Raw genomic sequence first — 24752 nt, 5'->3', positions numbered from 1 at the left:
CAATATGTCACTACACATGTCAACTTGAAAAGCAGTCGGTCGTGCAATGTATTTTAGAAATTTCTACTTTCTTGTGTTCAGAAAATGGCGTGGTACATGAAACCCAGAAATACAGGCTTTTATGCGGTTTTGTTTTTAAGCAATACAAATCCCATACTGGCTCACAATTCTCATAACTGTGTACACACCTTGTCCTATAGAAAATAACATTTTATAAATAAAAAGAAATCCACAAAATACATGGATCCAGTATTTTCAAAGGGAGATCATGTTTATTTAATAAAAAGATAAAATGGCAGTACAGGGACCATAGATAAATGTAAAATCAGTTGTGCCAAACAACCAAATTAATAAACAAAGCAAATTCAAGAGAAGAAAAAAATAAAGCTTAATGACTGAAAAAAGAAGACAGCTTAAAGCCTAGAAATATTTGTTTTTATTTCAAATTAAGAAGCTTAAGCTAATGTATAGGTATAAGGAATATGGCCGTAATCACACATTTAACATTTATAACCACAGGATCATTTGCAGTCTTAATTGTATGTGGTGGCAGATTTAGATTTAAAGTAGTCTGACTTCTGACTGGAAATAATATTACGTTTCGGAGTGCCCGAGCCAGAGTTGAATCTGATAGAGAATCTGTAGAGGGATCTTAAGATTAGGGTAATGGCAAGGAGGCATTCCAGCCTTAAAAACCTGGAGCCCATCGCAAAAGATGATTTAAATACAAGTAGAAACATGCAAAAAAACTGGTTAGCAACTATAAGAAGGGTTTGACTGTAATGCCAATAATTGTTTCCCACTGATTTTTGAGAAAGGTATAAATAATGTTTAACATGACATTAATAAAAGCAGACCGTTATTTGTGAAGCAATACCTCTTAATCTTTTTGGAGATTTGTCATTTCCAACCAGAAACAAACTTCTTGGTTGAATGTAAACAACTTTAACTTTGCCTGTGGTATGAAAAACTCTGGCATTAGCTGATTTTTCTTTTTACCATTTCAAAGCACGTTATCCATGCTGATTTATGAATGATTATCTGTACACCACCAGTTTTACTCATGTATGACCTCTCCTGTGTCTGATTGATGATTTGGCAAAAAAGGAGCTCTTGCTTAGCTGGGAACTCATGAGTTATATTTGTCCCATGTAAACCTCTCTAGAGAATGGAAAACTGAAGGTCTTATTTCACTGATCTGTCACCCTCCCTACCGCTGTTTGCTCCAGTCCAGTCAACACTATTTACTGAAACAAAAAGTTATGAAGGCGTCAATATTATTACATGAATACCAGCACTTAGCACACAGTTTTTTCCAAAACATTTGAATGAATACCTCAAATCTGTTTCCAGATAAACAAGTACAGTAGTTGGAAATTTCAGGGAAGGGTCCTTTTATTGTGTACAATGGAAATTAAACAGATCCGTTGTAATAACTACGACACAGTGACAACTTCACTCAGTGTGAAAATTTCACAGAAGATTGTGTACTTGTGTAAAATGTTATTTAGCTGAGATAGCATTGATCTGTACGGGAGCCAAATGAAACTGGAGTGAAATACGGATGAAAACCAGGTGATGAAAGTCTTCATATAGTTTACCATGTTACACAAATGTATCGCGATGTAACAGACAGATTAGCAAATGTTTATAGAAAGTCGATATTTAGTTTAATACACAAAATCTTTCTGACATTTTTTTCTAAATTTAGAAATGTTCTAATTGTTTTCTTTCACAGACAAGAACTCAAATATTTCAACCATCAACCGTTTTTCATTTTAAAACCAAGCATATGAGCAGCAGGGTGCACAAGCTACCCTTTAATCATAATAAACGACAAGCATAAACACAAATAGTCCTCTGTATCAGTAATATGGCCTCCGTGGATTATTCTGCAAAGAGAAGACAGTAGATAGGAAATCACAGTTAAAACAATGTCTGATAATTGCACCAACAGCAACAATCGCAAAAATGACTAACACACATTCAAAAGTACGCAAAAGTACTGAACATTTCCACATTTTCTGACAAACAGAAACTTCAATATATTTTGGGGGATTTTAGGAGATGGACCAAAACAAACAAATGCATTTGTGGATAGTAGTGGAAAAAAGGGATACCTGCCATTTATTTTCTTTAAAAGCAAAAGATCTCAAAAGCGTTTTGTGCACTTATACTTTTTTTTTTTTTACCACTCTGCTGCCAACCCACACCATAAAGAAAAACAAGAAATGGTTCAAAACATTCTATACAAATAAAACTTTGAAAAATGTGACATGCATTTTGTATTCAGCCCCTTCAAGTACTTTGTACAACCAGTCTTTTGGAATTTGCCTCCACCAATTTTCTACCGTCACCTGTGGCGTCTCAGGTATTGAAAATCAGCCAACAACTTTAAAATCTTGCAGTGTGAACCAGGCACAACTGGTTCTCTTCCAGGATCGTCATCTTTGTAGCTCCATCATCTTCCCATCAACTCCCACAGACCTATTTTCTTGTCCCTGCTAAATAAAAACATCCCCACAGCATGATGCTGCCACCGCCATGTTTTATAAAAGGGATGATATTTAGGGTAATGTAGTATAGTATTACTTTACTGTCACACATAGCATTTTGCATGCAGGTCAGCAAGTTAAATTTTGGTCTCACCTGACCAGAAGCACCTTCTTACCTTCTTTCTGTTGGTCTATCACATAAAAAATCCCAATAAAATACATTGGAGTTTGCGTTTGTAACATGACAAACTGTGGAAATGTTCACGGTGTTTGAATACTTACAAACTTACTATACAGTACATACCTTATGCTAGCATTAAAAAGATGACTATGAATCTCCATATTTAAGTTTAAATTACTAGAACTGAGCAAAAACTGTTTGCAACGTTAAACTTTATTATAACAAGCGAAAACATTATTACCAGGGGATTGGGCCTGAAGCGGTAGGCAAGCATCATCCTCTTTCTAAAAGCATCATACTCATCATCTCCTTTTGCTAGCTCAGCTGGACGTTCAACTCCGAACCCTGCTCCGTTCAAAGCAGTAGTGCCCCTGGAGTGGGACATTCAGAAAAACTCAACATGTTGAGTCATGACTGACATAATAGTGCTGTTTTGCCTAGAAAAGGCATTCATATTCCAATTTCTAAAAACATGTAAAAATGTGTGTAAACGATAAAGATACTTGATTAAATAATGAATGACAGCTAGTTTAACCTGTGCTTGAACTGGTGAGAATGCATCCATTAATAAAAACATATTTAGGTACAAACTGACCAGTTTTGGATCTGTGAAGTACTTTTTAGAAATCATTTTCATTTATGTTGGAATAAACACCACCTTGCTATTGGAAGTTACCAAACCCGGTTCAAAGTTGTAATTACAATCCTGCTACAAAAACAACTACAGTGAAATTAATATATGGACTTAATTTTCATACAAAGAATTAGTTATTTTGTGTTATTATTAGAGGAAAATTTAAAAAAGGACAAGGGCTCACTTGTTAACAGGAGCTTTGATTCCCTGTCCTTCACTGCCAAGGCCTTCTCCTTCCTTCCAGCCCATTTTCATGAGCATTTGGAAACCAAGATTTTCCACCGTCAACTTAAACTCTTTATACTCCGAGTAGTCTGGATCCCGGCCTTCCTGTCAGTACACATGACAAAGATGTGAATACATGAGACACACGCAACAGATTCAGTACAAATTTTATCCAAATATTTTCGTGGTCTGCCATGTTTTTTGGGTAGAGACCTAATTTAAAAAGCATGTCAGAGCAACAGCACAGAATGCTCATGAATTTCTTCTGAGCTAAACTAAGATAAGGTTTCCTACAACCGGTTGAGTCTGAGTCTGTTTAGTAAACATTGTGCATGTCCACGTTATCTCATGCTTCTCTATTTACCTACGAAACCCTGTGAAACTCATTAGGGCAACTGCAACCAAAGAAAGTGTATAATTATTAACCCCTGATCATAAGTCCTATTCATCTGGCACTGACATTTCATGATGCAAATCATCTATAATGACAAACTGTAGGCATAGCTTTATAATTCGATAAAATACATTGCCAGAAGTGTTGGGTCACCCATCCAGATCATTGAGGTCAGGTGTTCCAACCACTTCTATGGCCACAGGTGTTTAAAACCAGCACACAGGCATGCAGACATCACATTAAACCCTAGGGATTAAGAATGGGATGTAACTCAAGTACATATGTGTGAGAACATGTTGTATTTTGAAAAGGAACGCTAAATTGCCATCAAAACTGTGAAACAAAACTGTTTATATGCCAAATTATGAAATAATTGTCTACACATTTCTAATATCGGCATCCTAGCTACGGCATATAAGAAATGACCCAACTAAATAAATTGCTGTAATTTGTATAATGCTCTATCTCCACATCAGCCTAATGTAAGGAAACATCAAAGCGCTGTAACTGCTTCCAATAAAGTTTTAAATAATGTTGTGGAAGCCTGGACGGCAAGAAGAAAAGTGATATACCTTTTAGAAACCCGCCGCATGTTTATGACCGTGTAAACCAACACATCTGTTGCCAGGAGCTTTAAGATACAGGCCTTCTGATTACATTTACTTGTTACTTGAATGTACCAGCAGGTGTCCCTCAAGGCTCTGCATTAAGACCAACACCCTTTTTTATACAAACAAATTAATAATGTGGGTCAGATTGAATCTCAGTATCTTTATGCTGATGACAGAGATGTTTACTGTCATAAAGACAACTGGCTTGGGGGTTGGTCTTATTCCAGTTTCATTTGACATTTTCAGTCAAATTTGTCCCACCTCAAATTGTTACCAAATGTGGAAAAAAACCCTCTATATATTTTTTTTAACATAACCTCCTTACAGTTCTCCTACCCAATATGTTTACATAAGGTCATCGCTATTGACTTAGTATCTTCTTGTAAGAATCTTGCTGTTTTTACTGATAAAAATCTTTCTTTTATGCCCCATTAAAAACTTCATTGAACATCTTATAAATCAAGTTAAAACCGTTTTTCTACAGAAAACAATGTTTTCATTTATCCTAAGAAAACAACTTGTTGCATCTTCTGTCACTTTTACAATGATATTATTCATATAAATGATCCTGTTGGCTCTTTACAGATGTTGTATCTTACAGAGACATAAAATGCATCACAGGATGAGCCTCTTGCCCAGCAATGTAATCTATGGTTAATTGAGACATCATTGTTCACACACAAGCTGTTTCTCCTGTATACAACTTAGAAAAAAAGCTTTTTTTTTTTTTTTTTGGATTTTCCGTTTGGAAAAAACTACAACAGAGCTTAAAGCTGCACAGCTTTGTCCACCAAATCATTTAAAACATATTTTAAAGATCATTGAGAAAGCATCACTGGAACAGATACAAGCTTATTATAGTTAGATGTGAGGCTTTGCCAAAAAGAGCAAGAGGATTTGTTTGAAAATGAGCTGATAGTTACAGCACGGTTGCCACACTTGAAACTAATACCAGTCCTAGTAAAATGTACATGGTTGTCATGTGGTACGTCCCAACAAATTACCCACTGAAGATTATGCATTTGATTACTCTTTACAGAACTTTCTCCTAAGTCTATGACTTCAAAAAAAGAGCTAACCTTGAGCGCCTTGAAGGTCTCCATGAATTTCTCCAGCTCTTCAGGGGGAAGGAAGTCTCCAATGAAATGCTTGCCTTTCCCCATTTCTGTTAGAGACTCCGCCCACTCTGAAATCGTATTAAAGAAAAGTCTTACAACAGAAAGGAAGCAAGTCCAATGAAAAAAATAAAATAAAATACTAATTTCGTCCTCATCTGCAGTTGCCGCAAAGTAACATTTAGCTGGCGTACCCCGTGTCTTCTCCATTTCCATCTTTCTCAGCTGATGCTCCCAAGTCCCGGCATCTTGGTCCACATCTTCGTCACTGTCATACTCATGCTGGTGGTCTCTAATGGCTTTCTCCCACAACTTCTGCATGTCTGCCATTGCACGTTTGTGCTTCATGATCATCTCATACATCTCTTGCATCTGTGTGGGAAGAGGCAGAAACCATAAGGATAAAATCTAACAGCTTATGGTTACACAAGAGATTTTAATAGTAAAAAAAAAACATGGGTTGAGATATAGCTGTAAGTAGAGATGCACCAGGATGTTCAGCTCAGTCTTTTTTCAGTAAATGAATGCAAAGAGATAAGTGGTACAAGGATAATTTTTTGCTACTGTTACTAAGGGAAAGTTAGCTATTGTCAGCATGAAAAAGAGGCTTAAATTAAGTAAGACAACAATTAAAAAACATGTCTGCTGTTTATTTAGCCTTCAAGAATCCGCAAGACTGAGACTTTCAGCAGACAACTGAAATGCTGAACGTACTAGAATATAGTAACATGCTGGCTTTGGAAATGATGGCAGACTTTTAGAAATCTCAGTTAAGCTAAGGATCAACGTTCTATAGGGAATACACATGAAGACTAGGACTGCAGCTAACGACTATTTTGTTAATCAATTAATCTGACGAATATTTTTTGATTAATCGATTAAGAATCAGATAGCAAAAGGTGGTTCATAGGAAATTTTCACAGGATTCGTACCAGGTGAAGCTAAAGCTATGCCACTGGAGGAGTTCTGGCAAGAACATATTTGCAGACAATGAAGGTTTTTCATCTTTAATGCAAATGTTTTAAATTTTGGCTGAATTACCACCCTTGAGTGGGTTGTTCTATAAGCAAATGGGATGTTTTAGTCTGTTTACTCCAGTTAACCATTATTCAATTACTAAATTACTTAACAATTATTTCAATAATTGATTAATCCCGATTAATCGTTTCAGCCCAAATGAAGACTGCTGGTCTTAGATGCGCTAATCGCTCATGTAATATGTTAAAGCTAGTTTAAAGTGTGAACTCCATAATTATTTTGTCTTTGTTTTAAAATTTTTGTAAAAAGCTGCTTTACAGCAACTGCCCTCTCACACAGCAGCATAAATGCTGTTTTTGGTTCTTATTATATCACGGTTTTAAAAAAGAAATGAGACCTGGGTAAAACCTTGGTAAAATATAGCTAAGTTTTACAGAAATGGGGGAGTGGCCACTTTTGATTGGTGCATCTCTAGCTGTTATGCATCACAATGACATCTGTCACCGTCTACCTCTTGCTGTTCCTTGATTTGTTTTTTCTGGTCCTCAGACAATTCGGTTACGCCAACCAAACCAAGAGGCTTTCCCTTCTTATAACCAAGACCACTCAGCTCCTGAACTGAAAGAGATCATACCACAAATGTTCACCATTCTGAATTTCTACTGATGTAGCTGATAATGTATGAACTGCAAACTCAACTACGAAAAAACACATTAGCATATATGCCTCTTGTTTTAAAAAAAATATTCATTACCCATAAAATCATTCAAATGTATGCAACTGAATAAGTAAATTTGCATACCAGATAGGGAGGGCGTGTTAGGATCTGGAACATTAATGTCTTGGGGAATAACAATCGGAGGAATTGGCAACTGCACTTTGTCATCTTCAGACCCCCATCTGCTCTTCCTCTTTCGTTTGACAGGAGGCGTTTCTAAATCCTGATTTTGAGGCACCGATGTGCTGTTCCACTGTGGAGAGATTCCTGTTGCTGAAGACACAGCTGGACGCTGAACATCTGTCCTGGAATCTTCTGGTGGTGGTGAAGAGCTGTCAGATGTAGAGCGGTACTCCTGTAGTTTCTTTCTGTAGAGACGGTAGGCCGGACTTTGCTGGTCGTATAAAAAGCTGGAGAATGGAGGGGAAATATTTTTGTTAGATCTAAAAGAAAACAATAATGTAAAGAAACAAAATTACAGAGACGTTTTACACAACAGTAACAGAAACACAAAAGGACCTGAATGCAGGATTTTCTCTGTTGCGCTCAATGGCGATGGCTTCCACCTCTGGGCCACCCTCTGCCACAAACCGGGCCAGATTATCAATGATTTGCTGGGTTTCCACGTCCACTGGGGGGGAGACTTTAAGCAGCCTATTAGTACTGGGACTCAATTCACACTACTACAGTACCGTACTCAACTGGCCCTCACACAGCACCAGTCTAGAGCCAATAGGGAATAAGAAGAGGAAAGGGGAGGAGGAGCAAGGGGGGACAGGGCTGGTGAATGGGGAAATCTTTGGATGTGAGGCTTTTAGCACAATAAAAGAACAAATGAAGCCATGTGGGACAATTTTAATCTTCTACTTGTATGTATAGCATTTTGCACTGTTAAAAAAAACCTAACATTTCCAAAATATAATATGCTCTAATTAGCAAACTGAAAATGATTACAGCATTATTACGTGATCTTAACGCAGACTATGCTGATTAAAACTTTTTTTAAATGTAACTGAATAAACTCTGTAATAGAAAGACATATTTATTGGAACTCCTGGTACAAAAGTGCAAAACGACTGAAAATAAATTCAACTTGTACAGCAGTAGCATGATTTTGTTTTTATAAACACCTAATTTGAGTACATTTATCAAGTGGAGGTAAAAATAATTGTGAAAACAAACTTGGGTTTGTCCCAGTCTCTAAAAAATACGTCAGGTACTTTCATTTTTACACTGATCAAAATGTGTAGCAACTTATAATAAAAGGGATCCATGACTTTATTTTTCCTGGGGTAAAAACAAGGACTTTAACTGAATCTGTGTCGCATTGGTCAGATGAGACCAAGGCTGAGCTTCTCTGCAACAAACACTTGAAATTGATTTGGTGTGAAACAAAGGATCGAAGTGTGGAAGAGCAACCAAGCCCACTGTTAAGTACGCAGAGGTTTGAAGATGCTGTGGGCCTGTTTCTCTTCCAAAGGCCATGAGAACCATGCTGCCATGTGTGGCGTCTTAAACTCTTTATGTTCTCCTTCAGGAGAAATAGAAAGTTATGGAGTACTAATAAGAAGTCTTGGAAACTCTGATCATTTTGAAAAAATAAACATTAATAAATGCTTTTGTTACAGTTGTTACTGTTACTCCTACAAGAAAATGTGACCTTGGTGAAGAAATGTACGTAATCAAATTAAAAGGTTCAATTTTCAATGTGAGAATTTAACAACAAAACATTAATTGATTTTAAGGCTTTTTACACATCTGTACCAAAAATACCAATAAATATGGCCAGCACTGTAGAGGTTTAATGGAATTCTTTGAATCTGCTGCAGGACTTCTGGAAACTGCTAATAATGGCACACTGGCTTTTGACATGTTTACAACAGACTTAGCCTTTGAGTAATGGCAGCTCTTCATAAGCTGCTGGAGAATTATTTAAAACAACTTAATGGCTGGTAGTAAATAAAGGCTTGCATGTTTACAAAGAAATGAATGTATGGAGAAGGAAATGGCCTATCTGCAACAAGGGCTAAAATATCTGCCACATATCGCATTGTTTTCTTAAATAGGATAATACGCCCCAGAAATGGAGCTCGGTTTGTGTGCCTTAAATGTCTAATGGTTTAGATAATATGAAACAAATGTAAGGAAATACAAGGTTCAAAATAAATAACATTTTTACCATTTTCTGATTTATCCTCAGATTTCTGCAAATCCTTCTTCAAAACTGCAACTCGGTGTTTGAAGTAGAGATACTCCAAGCTGCTTTTATCAAATAAGAACCTGCAAGGCAAGAATAATAATTTCATTATGATCAACATAAAGACAGTTTATTTTAAATGAATCCGACTGTCGATAAAGCTTACGAGAACACAGGATCATCTCTGTAGTCCTCCATTGCCTTCTTCTCCAGCTCAGGTCCTCCTTCTGCCACGAAAGAGGCCATCTTGTTGATAATGAGTCTGGTGTCTGAATCCTTTGGGGGAGAGACTTTAAGGAAGCAATAAGTACATTTGCTCAAAGGTCACAAATGACAAAATGCCAGACACAAGTCAAAAGTTCCACTGAAGTACGTGAAGGAACCAATTAATGGTCCAAGCTATGGAGTGGTCCACGGGCAGATTTATTAGATACAGCCTTGAATTACCTTTCATCTCTAAGAACTTGGAGTAATCAGTCTCCTCGTCCTCATCTTCATCATCAGGAGAGGAAAACACGCTAGGCCTTTGGCTGAGAACAGGGTTCTTCTTGGGCTGGGAGTAGCTCTTGAACTGACTAAGCATTTTGCTAACTTTAATCCCAGACCGCTGGCCAACCAAAACGCTCTTTTTCTGCAAAGTGTTTCCCGTTGGAGATGAAGTTGAACTTAAAGGAGCCCTGGGTTCACTGGTGGAATCTAGAAAGAATTAAATGAAACATTTTTGTTTATTCTGATATCTATCACATGTACTGTACATGTTCTTTATTAAAATACGTTTAAGCAAAGCAATTTTAATGACTCATAATTCCAAGTTAAAGCTACACAATCATATTATGCCATAATCCATGGATTCCTCATGCTAGGCTAATCTCGAATAAAAACAAACCCCAGTGGATCACTAAACAGAAGTAAAAGGCGAATGCATGCTTGATATTATAACAATACAAATAAAGACTCACCCGACGCATTATTAGCTTTCTCTTTTTGCATCTTCATGAACTGCTGTAAGAAGCTTCCATCATTTGCAAATTTATTTGAAGACGCTCCCTGTGGAATGGGCAAACTGTTGAGAGAAGAAAACAAATTTCTTAATATACTCAGAATTTAGAACAATTATGACAACACAATATTTGGATCTAGCATAAAAACTACCAGAAAAAGGAATTATCTGCAGAAAACACGTTGATTAATACATGTTAAAAGACATCATGTCCATCCCGGGTTTCGCTGCTCTATAATTACCTTGGAGGTAGGGACTTGCTTGTTGTCTGAGCATTCAGTTTTGCTTGCTCTGCCATTCTTTCTTCAATCTCCTTTTTCTTTTGTGCTATCAGTTTCTCTTGCCGAAGAATATTCATGTTCATCTTGTTTTTTTGCTGCTGAGGTGGTCTTGACATCCACCCTCCTCGTCCTATAGCACATTTGAAAGCACAACATCCAACAATAAATAGTTGACGACGCTTTCTGATCAGGACTAAACACTATGATGTTTTCAAATTACTTAATCTATTTATTTGTCATTGACAATAGCATACAGGGAACTCAAAGGAACCCAGATAGGAAACAAATAGTGCTACCTATACTAATATTTCTACTTACCATATTAATCATAACAGCATAAAATATTAGTTTCCGCTTCAGTCTTTTTAATTTACTGCCTTGCAATGTCATTTATACAGCTTTTTCACACCCTAATCCTCACAACTCACTGCACATCACCGTGAACACACCAACCTGGTGAAAACATGGAGGTTTATCTTCCAAAATTTGTAGCAAGATTAGAACATTGCTGTTCACATATGCTCTTAATTTAATCTGATTTAACTTGAGCTATTTTGCAATGAAGAATCTAGAAAAATGTTGGTCACTAGATGTGCAAAGTCAGTATTGACATACTATAGAGGACTAGCAGCTATAACTGGAGCAAAAATGTCGCTCTGTAAAGTATTTACTGTGGGTCTAAAAACAAAATAGAGCCTGCACTTTTTATACATTTATGCATACAAAATTAAAACAACCTATGGTTTTCCTTCCACTTTACAGATATGTACCACCTTTTGTTGGTCTGGCACATAAATTTCCAAACTGTATAAACTTTGAAAACAGCTAAAAAGTACTGTGAGTAAAGACAATATAAGAACTCTAAGATGTCAATATTTTGAATTTTATCAGAACAAAAGCACTGTACTTGCTTAGATCAATATCTTGTAGAAAACATAATTGTCAAAGATCCTGTAATGTATCAATATGTATTCAGAGTTGGTAAATACGGACGGCAAAATATCTACCTTTACATACTTACCAAGGCTATGCTACAGTTTAATAGTTCATTTACTCCGGAGTAACACGGTGCCTACTGATAGATCAGAGTGCTGTAGCCAGGGATCTTAAGCTATTTTTTTATGATTTAAATTGTTTAGATTTAAACCGCTACAGTTCCTTTATTAAGAAATGCTTATAGACACTAACTAGTGTCATTTAATGGTTAGTTAGTTCACAATACCGACAGCTAGTTAACATTGATTAACTGGACAAGCAAATTGTTCAATTGCGACATAAGCTAGGTAAAGGCAAAACTAGCCGGCCAGCTTGATTGGTCACTAAGGGCACCTACTGCGTTTACTTTTACACTACAGATACTTTGAAAAATTACCTGCATCGCCAGACTCCATGGTCGTAGCTACGAGATAAATATTCAAAAAACGAGCGGAACACAAAGAACGAGGCCTCCGGCTGCAGGTAGCAGCTAACTGACTGAAGCTAAGGTCAATAAGAAATCCATTTCCGGTCTGAGCTTTTCAGATTAAAACCACGGTCTAGACCAGTTAAGATGTTCCCCAATCCAATTTTATACTGGAGACTTATATACCTCAATGTAAGTGTTTGATATATATGTACATTTAAAAATATATTCTTTATTTTTGGGAACAAAGTGTACCGGAGTCAAATTCCATGTTTGTCTATACAAACTTGGCAATAAAGCTGATTCTGATTCTGATCAAGGAAATGCTGTGCTGGACATGAGGGTGATCACAAGTCATGAACATACGGTCCTACTGTATGTTCTCGAGGCATGGAGAGTGTTTTATCCTTACACTCTCTGAAGATGCTTGTGTTCTTTGGTGGTGCTTTATCCATACTTGACAGTAACAGAGTTGGTCAACAGTTAATCCTTTTGCTATTAGGCTGCTGAACCGTGATGATGGACCAAATGACTCTTAGTGGCTTGGGAAATGTATTTTGGAGGCTATTTGATTTGATATTGTATACAGGAACATGTGTTTGCTTTTATTTTTTGTTAAATGATTGTAATTGTTTGTACTACCCAAGTGGACTGCCAAACCAAATTGCCCTTTTGGATAAATAAAGTATTTTGAATCTGAAGATCCTTTGGATGATGTTCCGTAAAGGTTAATAATGGTTTAATTATTGTCAAACATCCCCAGTCTCTTTGAAAAGATCAATGTCTGGACATAGTTAACTAGCTGGGTAATTTTGTAGGATCAAGTGGGGTTTTTACATGAACCGAGGGTTATTTCATGCTGTCTTCTCCCCCTTCAGCCCCACTGACAGTTAAGGTGCTGGACTGTGTGCCACATTTCCAGATGTCCAAAGCCATCACATTGACCACATTGAGAAAGTGGGTGTCAATCCATCCATTTATTGTATGTACCCTCTTTTCCGTTCATGGTCCGGGGGAAACTGGTGACTATCTCCAGGAGTCATTGTGCGAGAAGCGGGGAATACCGTGTTGCCAGTCCATCACAGGGCAACATAGAGGCTCACAGAACTGGAAGAAGCCAGAGTACCCGGAGAAAACCCCAAAAAGTGTGTGTGTATTTACATATCTAAGGCTGATTTAAAATATGTGGTGTCACAATCAGTAAGTTAGGAACAGGGTGAAAACAGGGTTGAGGACAGTCCCTTGGAGTTGATATATTGGCAATGGCATCCCATCCACCCTTACTTTCAGAATGGGAAAAATTCAGATTCAGCAGCTTTTCTTTCTTTCTTTCTTTCTTACCCGGAAGTTCTCTTTTGGTAATGTTTACACACTTCACATAGACACTTCCTATTGCTGCTGTTTCCCTTTCCTGTCACTAAAGCAAAATTCAGACTCTAATGTCCCTTGCTGCTATCCGTCCGTACAGTAACGCATACCCAGTACAAGAAATGGCCGAAGCCCCTCCACGGCCCAACCGGTTTTTTTGTCACCGGTGTTCAGCAGAGATTTCGCCCCGTTTACCGGTAAGAATCCCAGACACATATTTAGCCTGTGTGAATGGTGGGGAATCATATCTGAACAGGTGTGGTTGTAGATGTGGTTCTCACGGAGACTCGTTGAGTCGCTGCTGCGGTTAAGGCTCCGCCAGTTCAGCTAACCCTTCAGGGCAGCAGTAGAGTGTCGGGATCAAACTTTAGGGACAAACTCCAGGTACAGCTGAGTTCTCTGTAGGTGTATTTTCAGCGGTACTGTCAAATAAAGAAGCAGCTAGATAGAAACCGTTACTGCTGGACAGGTTTTATAATGGTGCAACACTAACAAGCTAACTGACAGAAGCAAATATGAGGTACTGAGGTATCGAAATATATATATATATATATATATATATATATATATGTTATTGTAGGATAGCTTTAAAAAGGTGCGACTTGTTTGAATTCAGTTTCATTCAGTTACCTTTACTGTTGTTCCATCTACCCCAGCTGTTTGGTGTTGTTAAGCTTTTCATGGGAAGCTTCTTGAATGTTACAGTGACATTTACCTTCTACTCAGTCTGCGGTTTAGTTCTTTGTCAGGAAATTAAAACGCTCAGATTTGCTCAGTGCTTTCTAAAAGTATTCATGTCGCTTTTTTCTTAGGTTTTGTCACACTAGCTAAAAACCTAAATGTATTTTGTTGTTATTTTATGTAATGGACCAACACAAAATAATGGAGTATTTGAAGTGGAAGGAAATGAATCTGAGTTTTCTTTCTTTTATATTTTACAAATAAAAATCTGATCAGTTTATGGGCATACGTATTTACCCTGCATCACTTTGATACCCCTAACTAAAATCCAGTGTAGCCAAATTTTCTTCAGAAGACAACTAATTACTGATCAGAGTGCACCTTTATGTAATTTAAGCTCTGTATAAATACAACTATTCTGTGAAGGCCTCTGAGATTTGAGAACATTAATGAATAAACAGTATGATGAAGACCAAGGAACACACCAGAAAGGTCAGTAATAACGTTGTTGACATTTTAAAAGAAGGATTAGGTAATTGAACAATATCCCAAGCTTTAAACATCTCCTGAGGCACTGTTCAATCCATCATCTGAAAATGAAAAACAAAAAAGAGTATGGTTCAATTGCAAGACTATTAAGACTCTGCCGTCCAACTAACTGACTGACTAGGCAGGAACAGCATTAATGAGAGAAGCTGTCAAGAGGCCCATGGTAACTCTGGAGGGGCTACATAGTGTCACGACTCAGGTGGAAGAATGTTTTGACAGAAAAACTATTAGCTGTGCTCTCGACAGATCCGGCTTTTTATGGAAGAGGGAGAGGAAGAAAGTTGTAGGAGTTCGCCACTGAGTTTTTGACAAGCCATATAGGTGTCACAGCCCACAAGAAGAATGTAATCTGGTCAGATGAGACCAAACTTAAAGTTGTTCGCCTACATGAAAAATGCTATTTGTGACAGAAAATGAACACTGCCCAAATCTCCACAGTATACCGTAGCCTTTGCAGCAACATGATGTGGGGATGCTGGTATTCAGCAGAGACAAGGGAGCTGGTCGGGGTTAATGGGAAGCTAACTACAGATGAATCCTGGAAGAAAACTTGTTGGAAGAGACTTGGGGTCTTAGTTTCACCTTCCATTAGGACAGCGACACTGAACATACAACCAGATGTACAACAGCATGGTTTAGATCAAGGGATATTAATATGCTAGAATGGCCTAGTCAAAGTCCACACCAAATTCTAATTGAGAATCTCAGCAATCTTGCCAAGCTTGATTTATTTTGCTTAGAAAATGCTCCAAGCCAGTAGGAACGTTCCCCCAAATGACTCATTATTGCAACAGAAGGTGTTCTACAAAATTGAGGGTGGAAAATACAAAAGCATGCCACACTTGTTAGATTTTTATTTGTAAAAAATGTTCGAAACCATGTATGATTTTCCTTCTGCTTCACAATCATTCACCACTTTATGTCTGTTCGTCACACAAAATGTGAAAAACATTCAAGAGGTATGAGTACTTTGAAAGGCAAAGATTTTCTGGACCAAGGTCATGTTGGTGTTTGTAGCAAATTGCTGCTAAGTAAACTCTTATTGCAGAAGTAATGGGATGCCAAATCCCTGACTCAGACATCATACCTGCATTGACATCTGTAAGAAGTGAACTGGATTAAAGTATTGATAACAAACTATATTAGATTTACCTTGCTGCCAGCAACAGACCATGGTTTGCTTTTCAAACTAAGGCTTAAATCCTCTATAGTAGATGTTATTTTAGCCATTCGAGGATTACACTTCTTATTAAACTTTTATGAAAGGGGAAAAATCCATCATGTCAGCTTTCATCGCTGTCTTTACAGTTAAATGTTTTACTATGTTGTCCTGTTTTCAGTGACACAATGCAATATTTATACTAACCATAGTAGCCAGATTAAAAAGACAGACAGTGCTCTTAGATCTCCTACTGAGGGTCTGTAGGGCTGTATTGCACAATCTTGAGAAAGGTTTAGGTACTGCAAGTTTTGGTGATGAACAAACATGCCTAGCTTGTGCAAGCATGCTTGGCAATAACTTTGGATTCTCTACTTCTGATCTGTAGGACTACACATGCCCGCGCTGTGAGTCGGGTTTCATTGAGGAACTGCCTGAAGAAACAAGGCAAGGATTTGTATTTATGTTATGAATTTTATTAAATTGATCTCTACATTTCTGAGTCTTTTTATTTTTTTATTAGCAGTTCTGAAAATGGGTCTGCATCCACGTCCTCTGCCAACGATCAAAATCGCTCCAGCTTTGAGGTCAGTGCAGCACAGTTTAACCTCTCTACCAGGAGAACACATTGTTGCATTGTTGCACACTGATTTGACTTCTTTTAATTAACAGAATATGGATCACCATCATTTATTCACATTTCCCTCGGGGTATGGCCCATTCGCCCTTGGGATTTTTGACGAAAACTTTGACCTTCGATCGAGATTATCCACAGAGGACAACCGGGAGGCAGAGAACAGGCGAGAAAGGGAAATGGCTTCACGCCAGCGATACAGTGCGAGGCAGCCACGGGGTCGACATGTGCCACGTCGACAGGGTTCGCGCCACGAAGGAGTGCCAACTTTAGAGGGGTGAGACATCTTCAGGAGCAGCATATATTGTGGAGTGTGTGTTGGGGCAGTTTTGTTTGCTGTATAAAGGATTTACTAAATCCCCCTTTACAATTGAATTCTGAAAACCGTGTGTGTTTCTCTTTTGTGCCTAAAATATTGTAATTCATTATATTTGATAATTATACAGGACCCTGAAAATAATGACATCCTTTGGGTGTCCAAAGTGTGGCCCAGGCAATTGATGCATATGGAAACTTTTTTTTATTTTAAATTAGAGCAACGTTTTTACTGACAAATTAAAATCTTCTTAAAATGGTCAACTGGGCCACACATATCCAAAGACTTTTACTCAAAAGCAGACCTTGGTGCGCCCAAATTTGAATTTAATTAATTTATTAAACTTGGATAAATGTAGCAACCGTTTTCAAAGATCGAGTGAGCCGAATCCTGTTCTTATTGCTGAGAATAGACAAGGATATAACAAATCAGTGGACATTCCCGCAACCATTTGAAATCTGTATGTCTGCAACAATTTACAGATCCCTTTCTCCCAGAAAACACAACTTATTTGTTTCACTAAAATATTTCATGTGTAGTTTATTGTTAAGCAGGTAAGAAAAAATGAAAAAAAGAACTTTTTAACTTAAAAAAACAACTGCATACTTTTGAGATGATGATTTTGGCCCACGTGGCCAAATGTTTGGACACCACTGCTGTAGTTAATTTACATATTCTCTCTAGAAAAGAAAAGGTTGCCTTTTATGTGTGAAAACAGCAGTTTAGATTAAAACCTCAGCTGAAAACTGTTTGTTTTTGTGCAAAGTCGTTGTTGCATTGGATTTTATTCGGGCTATCAGGGAAAGAAGGCAAAATAAAAATGCACACCACACTTTTCAGATTTTAAAAAATGTGCATCATTTTCCCTCTTCACAATTATGCACTTAAAATCCCAAGAAATATATTGAAGTTTATAGACTTTTGTTCAGTGCAAAATTTCAATGATTTGAATATTCAGCAAGTTGCTGGAATAAACGGATTTTCCTCTCCTTAAAGCTGCACTTGGATGGAATGTAGCTTGAAGGAGCATCCAGACTGGAATACATTTTCACACTTCAAATGTTTAATAAAACAATGTAAAGTAAAGTACCTCTGGATCCCAAGGCTGGTATTCAATCAAGAGTGTGATGAAGCATACATTTAGTGCTATTTTTCTTTTTCTTGAGCAGAATCATCCAGCAGCTAGTTAATGGAATCATAGCACCAACAGCCATGCCAAACATCGGGATGGGACCATGGTAAGTTCAAGGACCTGTGGGACATGTTTGTGAAATTGGCAGAAAAAAATATAGTTGTACTGCATCAGTGCTTGTACATTTCACCTGACTGCATTGTTGTTTTGCAGGGGAATGCTACATTCCAGTCCAATGGACTATGCCTGGGGAGCTAATGGGCTGGATGCTATCATTACACAGGTTTAAAAGCATCTACCCGTTCATCAGACTGCAGCTATAAAATGCCTATTTTAGACGTTAAATATTCAATGAACAGTTTTACAGGTTTATTATAGTACAGATAATATAGCTGACTACTGAAAGCAGCTGCAGTGAAGATGTTTATTTATTTGTTTGTTAAAAATCGAATCTATGCACTTTCCAGGCATTAAAACAAAAAATATGTTTTAACCAAATTTCCCCTCAGTCATTAACTGTGATTATGTTTCTTTTGTTTTTTGCTTTAAAGTTATTAAACCAGTTTGAAAACACTGGTCCGCCACCAGCTGACAGAGAAAGAATAAAGAGTTTACCAACCATTTCCATTACACAAGAACACGTCAGTAAGTTCCTTTTTTACATCATAGCATTATTGTTTTATGTCATAAGACAGTTTATTTGATGATTTTTAAAAAAGATCAGTGCACATTTAGCCTGAATGCACAGAATCCGTGTGACAGCTGTTTCTCTCTCCAGTTTTGCTGTGTGACTCCGCATTGCAAGCATACACAGACAGATGGTATGTCGCTTTGTGTTTGTTCAGGTGCCGGCTTAGAGTGTCCTGTCTGCAAAGAAGACTACAGTGTTGATGAGAGCGTTAGGCAACTACCGTGCAATCATTTGTTTCACAATGATTGTATAGTACCATGGCTGGAGCAGGTATGGATATTTAATAGGGCCTTAAGATAACTTCAGCTCTTGGTGTTGTAGATATTAGTTACACCAAGCAGAGCAGCTGTAGCTCTGACAGCCTGAGAGATTTGTTAAAGGTCTCTGTCACGATAGCCTGGCCCAAGTGGCTGAAGAAGGGCAGTAGGCAGATGTTGTCCAGTGTAGCAGGTCATTTATTTACAAAAAACGTTGTGACCAAAAAAGATATTTAGAAAAATCCCCAAAAATATATTGCCTCAAAGTTTAAAATTGCACAACTAAACTGAACTGAACTTAAGTCAACCTAAGTTAATGTCAAGTGCACTCAGCTACACTGACCTGGTCCTCTCCTCCTGAACAGCTACATTCTTCTGCTTAAATAGTCCCTGGCTAGTCAAACAAAATGATCTCTAATGGAATATTCCAGATAGCAGGTATGACTAAACATCACAATAATTTACTTGTTGATGCTACTTCATGCTAGTGACAAACACAAACATTTTAGTTTAACAATTAAATCATACAACAACAATATATTTGAAGCTAAGGCAAACATAAACCTACAATTAATGTTTAGCAAAATGTCACAGCTTCTCTTCCCCCTCTTACTTGGTTCCTTCCTGTGAAATCAGCCTTCTACAGGAAGCTATAAATAGAGGAAGTGAGGCAGCATTGTCTCCATTTGCTCCTGGAACACAGATAAGTCAGGCAAGTTCATAACGAAAAATAAAATGCACAAATCAACTACACTAAATAAATAGAAAAATAAACTTAACACAACCTTTTAGAATTAATTTAAACCACAATGTTATAGTAAATCTGTAAAGATGCAAAACAAACTAACCCAGGCTAATAAATGTTTGCAGACTACAGGATGAGGTATGGCTACATCAAAAACAAACAAGACTGTTAAGTAAAAATAATAAACTAAACTCTCTGGACAAATGGTGCTCTCACCCACTTTGTCACAGTCTCGTAGAGTAACCCGTTGTAACTGGTTAATATATAGCTTATATGTATTTGGAAAACGTAAGTGATACATCTGGGTCCAAACAGACTTTGTCTGGAGTTTTGGATGCAGTTGAGTTGAAATCATGTGCCTTCTCTACTACATGAAAATGGCTCCAAAGCAGCTCATATGACACAAAAATAAGTGAAAAATAGCTAAAGTATCATTTTGCCTATAAATACAGCTATTTAAAAAATCCTGGCACTGCTGTCATCTTTAACATTTCTTTCTAGTTTAGGATAATTGTTATAAACTGAATATTTAGTACTAAAAACCGGTTTGGTAACTGTTTAAAGAAATAGTGTAACATGTTTTTCTGTCTTACCACATTAGTGTCTGAATCAGACAGCAGAGAGAGACTAAGTTTGAGGCTTCATGAGTTTTTTTGGAAGTTTCCCTCTAGGGGCATTACAATCTGTCCACAGTAAGAGCCAGCAGAGGATGTACGATTATTACGACTGCATTTAAGCAAGTGTCTTGAAAACAGACCTTGTTGATTTTTTAGTAAATTAAAAACTACATTTCCTACATTTAATACTCATCTAGCAACAAATATTATAAGGATATTTGGCTTCCTTCTGTTTTGAACCTGTAGGAATATTCTGAACAGACATTTTTTATTTTTCCCCGATACCAGTCTGACTCTAAATGAGGCAATTATCAATACCCAGTCGTACTTTTCATTACAGTTAATGCCATGTATATACTCGGCAACTGATTGGTTATATAGTGCAGTAAGATAACACTACAGTTCATTAGTATGGCAATTCCCTAGCACTCGGTTCACTAACTGGGGGACGTCCAGGATGCTACAGTCTCTCCTATTAATTCTTCCTGACCCCAGTGATTATAAACTACCAACCGGTGCTACAGGGCAGCCTCAAAATGCTGCTTAAACTCAAGGTCAACTTAGTTAAGAAGGCTATTGTTTTGACAGTGGCTCAACTCAAATCCACATAACTTTATTATTTGTTTTGAAAAATATTTTGACTTGACACACAACTAAAGTCTTGAATATACTCACTTGTTCTGATGATGTATTCATGCTGATCCTAGGGCTTTGTGCTGAAGTGTCAGGCTATCGCAGGCTTGTTTACTCTGCTTTGATATAACTCGTTGAGGATTTGGCTTATTTATTAAGAAAAGCTATCCAGGCCAACTGAGCCTATGGGAAATGAGAACCCCCTGTTCAATTTTAAAATTATGAATTAATTGTGATTAATTACATCTTTTTGGGTTAATTTTACTAGCCATAACCAGCAGCCCTGATTACTACCATACCTTTTTTTCTGCAGCATATAGGCCTTTATTTTTCATTTTTCGACAGTAGGTAGGCAGGAAAGAGGACAAATAGAGGGGGAGACATTCGGCAAAGGTCACCGGGTCTGTGACTCGAACCCAGGACAGCTACATCGAGGACTATAGCCTCTGCACATGATCGCACGCTTAACCGCTACACCACCATCACGCTACACACACGATTACTGCCATGGAGAAATAAAATTCACTGAAAATAGTACCTGTCAACATAAAGCAGTCATCATCAAGACAGCATGCCCCATTTTGAAAGAATTTCAAGAACAGCTGAAAATTAAAAATAGACATATTCCCATCTGGAAAGGGTTACATAGCCATTTCTAAGGCTTTGGGACTCCAATGAGCCAGAGTAATAAAACCCATTATCCTGAACGGGAAAACATGCCACAGTGGTGAACCTTCCCAGGAGCGGATATCCTACAAAAATTACTCCTAGAGCGAAATGATGACTGATGCAGGAGGTCGCAAAAAGCCCCAGAACATCATTTAAAGCACTGCAGGCCTCAAGTAAGGTCAGTGTTCATTATTCAAATATAGTAAAGAGACTAGCCAAAAAGGCTAAATATTTTGCAGAGTTTTCTGGAAGAGGTTAGTCTTGTTGCATCCAGCATTGAACTGACGCAGTCTTGTAGAAATAGAACATCATACTATCAGTTAAACGTTGTGGTAGGGTGATGGTTTGGAGCTGCTTTCTTGCTTCAGTAGCTGAACAATTTTCCATTAATGATGGAACCATGAATTCCTCTATCTAGTACGCAGGTGTCAAGCTCCAGTCCACGAGGGGCAGTGTTCTGCAACTTTTAGATGCGTCCTTCTGTCAACACACCTGAATCACATATTTAGGTAATTGCCAGGACTCTGTAGAACTTGGGTGTATGAGGAGCCAATTCAGTCCTTTGATTCAGGTGTGTTGGACTTGGGGCAAATCAAAAGGCTGCATGACACCAGCCCACGAGGACGGGACTCTGACACACCTGCTAGTAGAAAATCCTGGTAGAGAAAGTCAGGCCAGGGGTTTTGACCTTAAGCTCCAGCACACTTTGGGCCATTCAGCAGGAAAATGATCCAAAGGACACCAGCAAGTCCACATCTGAATTGCTAATGAACCAAATGAATGAATAAATAATTGATTAATTCCGTCAGAGGGGGAATAAGAGAAGGTCTGTAATACAGATCTTAAAAAAACTGAATAAATACCCAAAAAGCAGATATACAAATATCAGGTGGTGCATGACACGGATTAATGACACGAAACACTAAAAAATTACCTCTCATGGTCCGCACTTCTTCCTGCTTAAAACCCTCCACTGTGGCTGGATTGAAACAATTCCTCAATGCAGAGTGGGCCAATATAGGATGTAAAGATTCATTGCACGTTGTCACAAATGCTTTATCCCAGTTGATGCAGCATGGGGTGGCACGACCAGTGTCACCCCATTAGGGGGCATAAGAGGGCAATTACGTTTTTACATGGGGCCAGATTGGTTTAGATACTGTAGCTCTTTTCATGTCATAAATTCAGTCATGATTTGAAAACTGCATATTGTTTTTACTCAGATATTCTTTGTCAGATATTAACATTTGTTTGATGATCTAAAACATTTAACTGTGACCAAGAACAAAAGCAGAAGAAATCAGTTTAGGGGGGCAAATACCTTTTCAGAGCACTGTAAGTAGATGTGAGTCGTAATGTATTAATGGTGATTGAATTAATAACACCTTTTATCCTCCTCTCTGGCAGCACGACACATGTCCCGTGTGCAGGAAGAGTCTTAGTGGACAGAACACTGCCACAGACCCGCCGGTGTTATCAGGAATCAACTTCTCTCCACCTTCCTCCTCCTCCTCTTCCTCTCCAAGCTCACCTAGCAATGACAATGCAGCCAGCAACTCCTAGGTTTTTTTTCCCCCCACTTCCCTCCTTCACATCTGACGGTACTGCACCCCGCTGAGACTCACCAGCTCCTCTCTGCAGCTGAGACCACAACAGTTTTATGTCTCAATTCTGGGGGGACAAGAACTTTGACTTTTAGTTTTCATTCCTCCCCTCTGTGCCGAATGAACGCTGGGTCCAAACACCTGCTGCTATTGTTACTGAGTGCATGAGGAGTGAAAGAGGAATGTGAAATATATATTTAAGGTGGGACTGTGACCAGATCAGAAGCAGGATAGAACCAGAGTGAACTGCTTTTTGGTAAAAAAAAATGTCCTCATGAGTTTGAACACATTTTAGATAAAAAAAAAAAAACAAAATGCTCTTTTTAAAAAAAATAACATTGCCTGTGGTGGTGGACTCTTTAGATTCTTAGATTGAAATTTTTAAAAAAATTGTCAGCCAATAGCATCTTATTGAATTCAAGCAAAAAACCTCTTAGGGAAAAATAAGGCCGTGTGTTTGATTTTAATTTATTTGCTTCTTTATTTTGCACAAGATTCTGTCAGGGTGAGAATGTAAATCTGGATTAACTACTTTACAAAATCGAGCAGCATGTTTTTTCCATGAAACAAATAGTTTTCCCCTTTTTTTCCCCCATACATTCCATTTGATTTGAGCTCACTCGTGTATTTGCTCTATCTTGATGGTAGGAATGGTTGCAGCTTAGCAGCGGACGCAATTTTTATTTTTGTAGTGGAAAAAATAAGTTACAAACTTTTGCGTTCACTGAAACACAACTTAAGCATTGTAAGTTATTAAGAAAAGGAATGGGATCATTTTACCTCTATTGAACTGGCCAAATGAATTTCACAAAATAAGTGTTATTTTATTTGCTGAATTTTTTTACAGTCACAATAAAATGCTGAAAACAACTGATTCTAGTCTCTTCATTAGCGATAAACACAAGTAGCTGACATGAGAAATGACCAAATTACTTTAATTTTGCACTAGCTGTTAATCAATGCTGCCTCATCAGTTATTGTTCATTTTTTATTACAAACTTTAAATTATTTGACAAGCGGAAACATGCACAATGTGACACAATAGTTTTATTTTGAGATGTGTTTGGAAATTTATGACATTTAACAGTTTTTTTTTTAGAAAGTCTCAAGGCAACATTGAAGGTTTTGTTTTGAAATTGTCTTTTTCATCTGATTATAAAAAGAGATCCAATAAAGTACTTTCAAAAGGAGACAAAATGTAAGAAAGGGAGAAGAAAGGAGCTAAAGGCAGTTAAATTGCATATTTTATTCTACAAAATGTTTTCTTACTGGTTTTTGAGGTCATTTGATTTTGCTGCATGTAGAACCATATGTTTCACATGAACTGTAAGCTCAGCATTGCATTTTTCAATTCCACTTGTCCTCCGGGTAAACACCCAGTTCTGATGAGAACTTTACGTGCACATGAAAGGGCATAAACGTTGTTATTGTGGTCCTTTAGTGATGTACTTGAACCATTCTTGCCA

The 24752-nt window shown here is 37.6% G+C and overlaps 2 protein-coding genes across 5 annotated transcripts; one reads left to right on the top strand and one right to left on the bottom strand.

Moving 5' to 3' along the window:
* Positions 1 to 245: 245 nt before the first annotated feature.
* Positions 246 to 14004, bottom strand: sugp1 (SURP and G patch domain containing 1). 3 transcript variants are annotated; one of them, XM_047368033.1, is made up of 14 exons: positions 13881 to 14004; positions 10791 to 10959; positions 10508 to 10611; positions 9996 to 10244; positions 9715 to 9838; positions 9531 to 9631; positions 7871 to 7994; positions 7436 to 7761; positions 7145 to 7251; positions 5850 to 6027; positions 5620 to 5726; positions 3495 to 3640; positions 2918 to 3047; positions 246 to 1892 (listed from the first exon to the last, which is right to left on the bottom strand). In XM_047368033.1, the coding sequence occupies exons 2-14, from the start codon at positions 10943 to 10945 to the stop codon at positions 1866 to 1868; spliced, it is 1878 nt and encodes a 625-aa protein (XP_047223989.1). In that variant the 5' UTR covers positions 10946 to 10959; positions 13881 to 14004; the 3' UTR covers positions 246 to 1865. The 3 variants fall into 3 exon arrangements, with proteins under 3 accessions (XP_047223989.1, XP_047223988.1, XP_047223991.1); XM_047368032.1 differs by lacking the exon at positions 13881 to 14004 and adding an exon at positions 12202 to 12355; XM_047368035.1 differs by lacking the exon at positions 13881 to 14004 and adding an exon at positions 12202 to 12355 and having other exon boundaries at positions 7871 to 7931.
* Positions 13643 to 24156, top strand: rnf126 (ring finger protein 126). 2 transcript variants are annotated; one of them, XM_047368037.1, is made up of 9 exons: positions 13643 to 13796; positions 16377 to 16435; positions 16515 to 16575; positions 16661 to 16899; positions 18108 to 18176; positions 18284 to 18353; positions 18622 to 18715; positions 18916 to 19031; positions 23090 to 24156. In XM_047368037.1, the coding sequence occupies exons 1-9, from the start codon at positions 13671 to 13673 to the stop codon at positions 23243 to 23245; spliced, it is 990 nt and encodes a 329-aa protein (XP_047223993.1). In that variant the 5' UTR covers positions 13643 to 13670; the 3' UTR covers positions 23246 to 24156. The 2 variants fall into 2 exon arrangements, with proteins under 2 accessions (XP_047223993.1, XP_047223992.1); XM_047368036.1 differs by having other exon boundaries at positions 16512 to 16575.
* Positions 24157 to 24752: the final 596 nt, after the last annotated feature.

Source organism: Girardinichthys multiradiatus, chromosome 6, assembly GCF_021462225.1.
Source record: "Girardinichthys multiradiatus isolate DD_20200921_A chromosome 6, DD_fGirMul_XY1, whole genome shotgun sequence".
In the NCBI taxonomy this organism is placed as follows: Eukaryota; Metazoa; Chordata; class Actinopteri; order Cyprinodontiformes; family Goodeidae; genus Girardinichthys; species Girardinichthys multiradiatus.
This window is presented reverse-complemented; position numbering and strand designations above follow the sequence as displayed.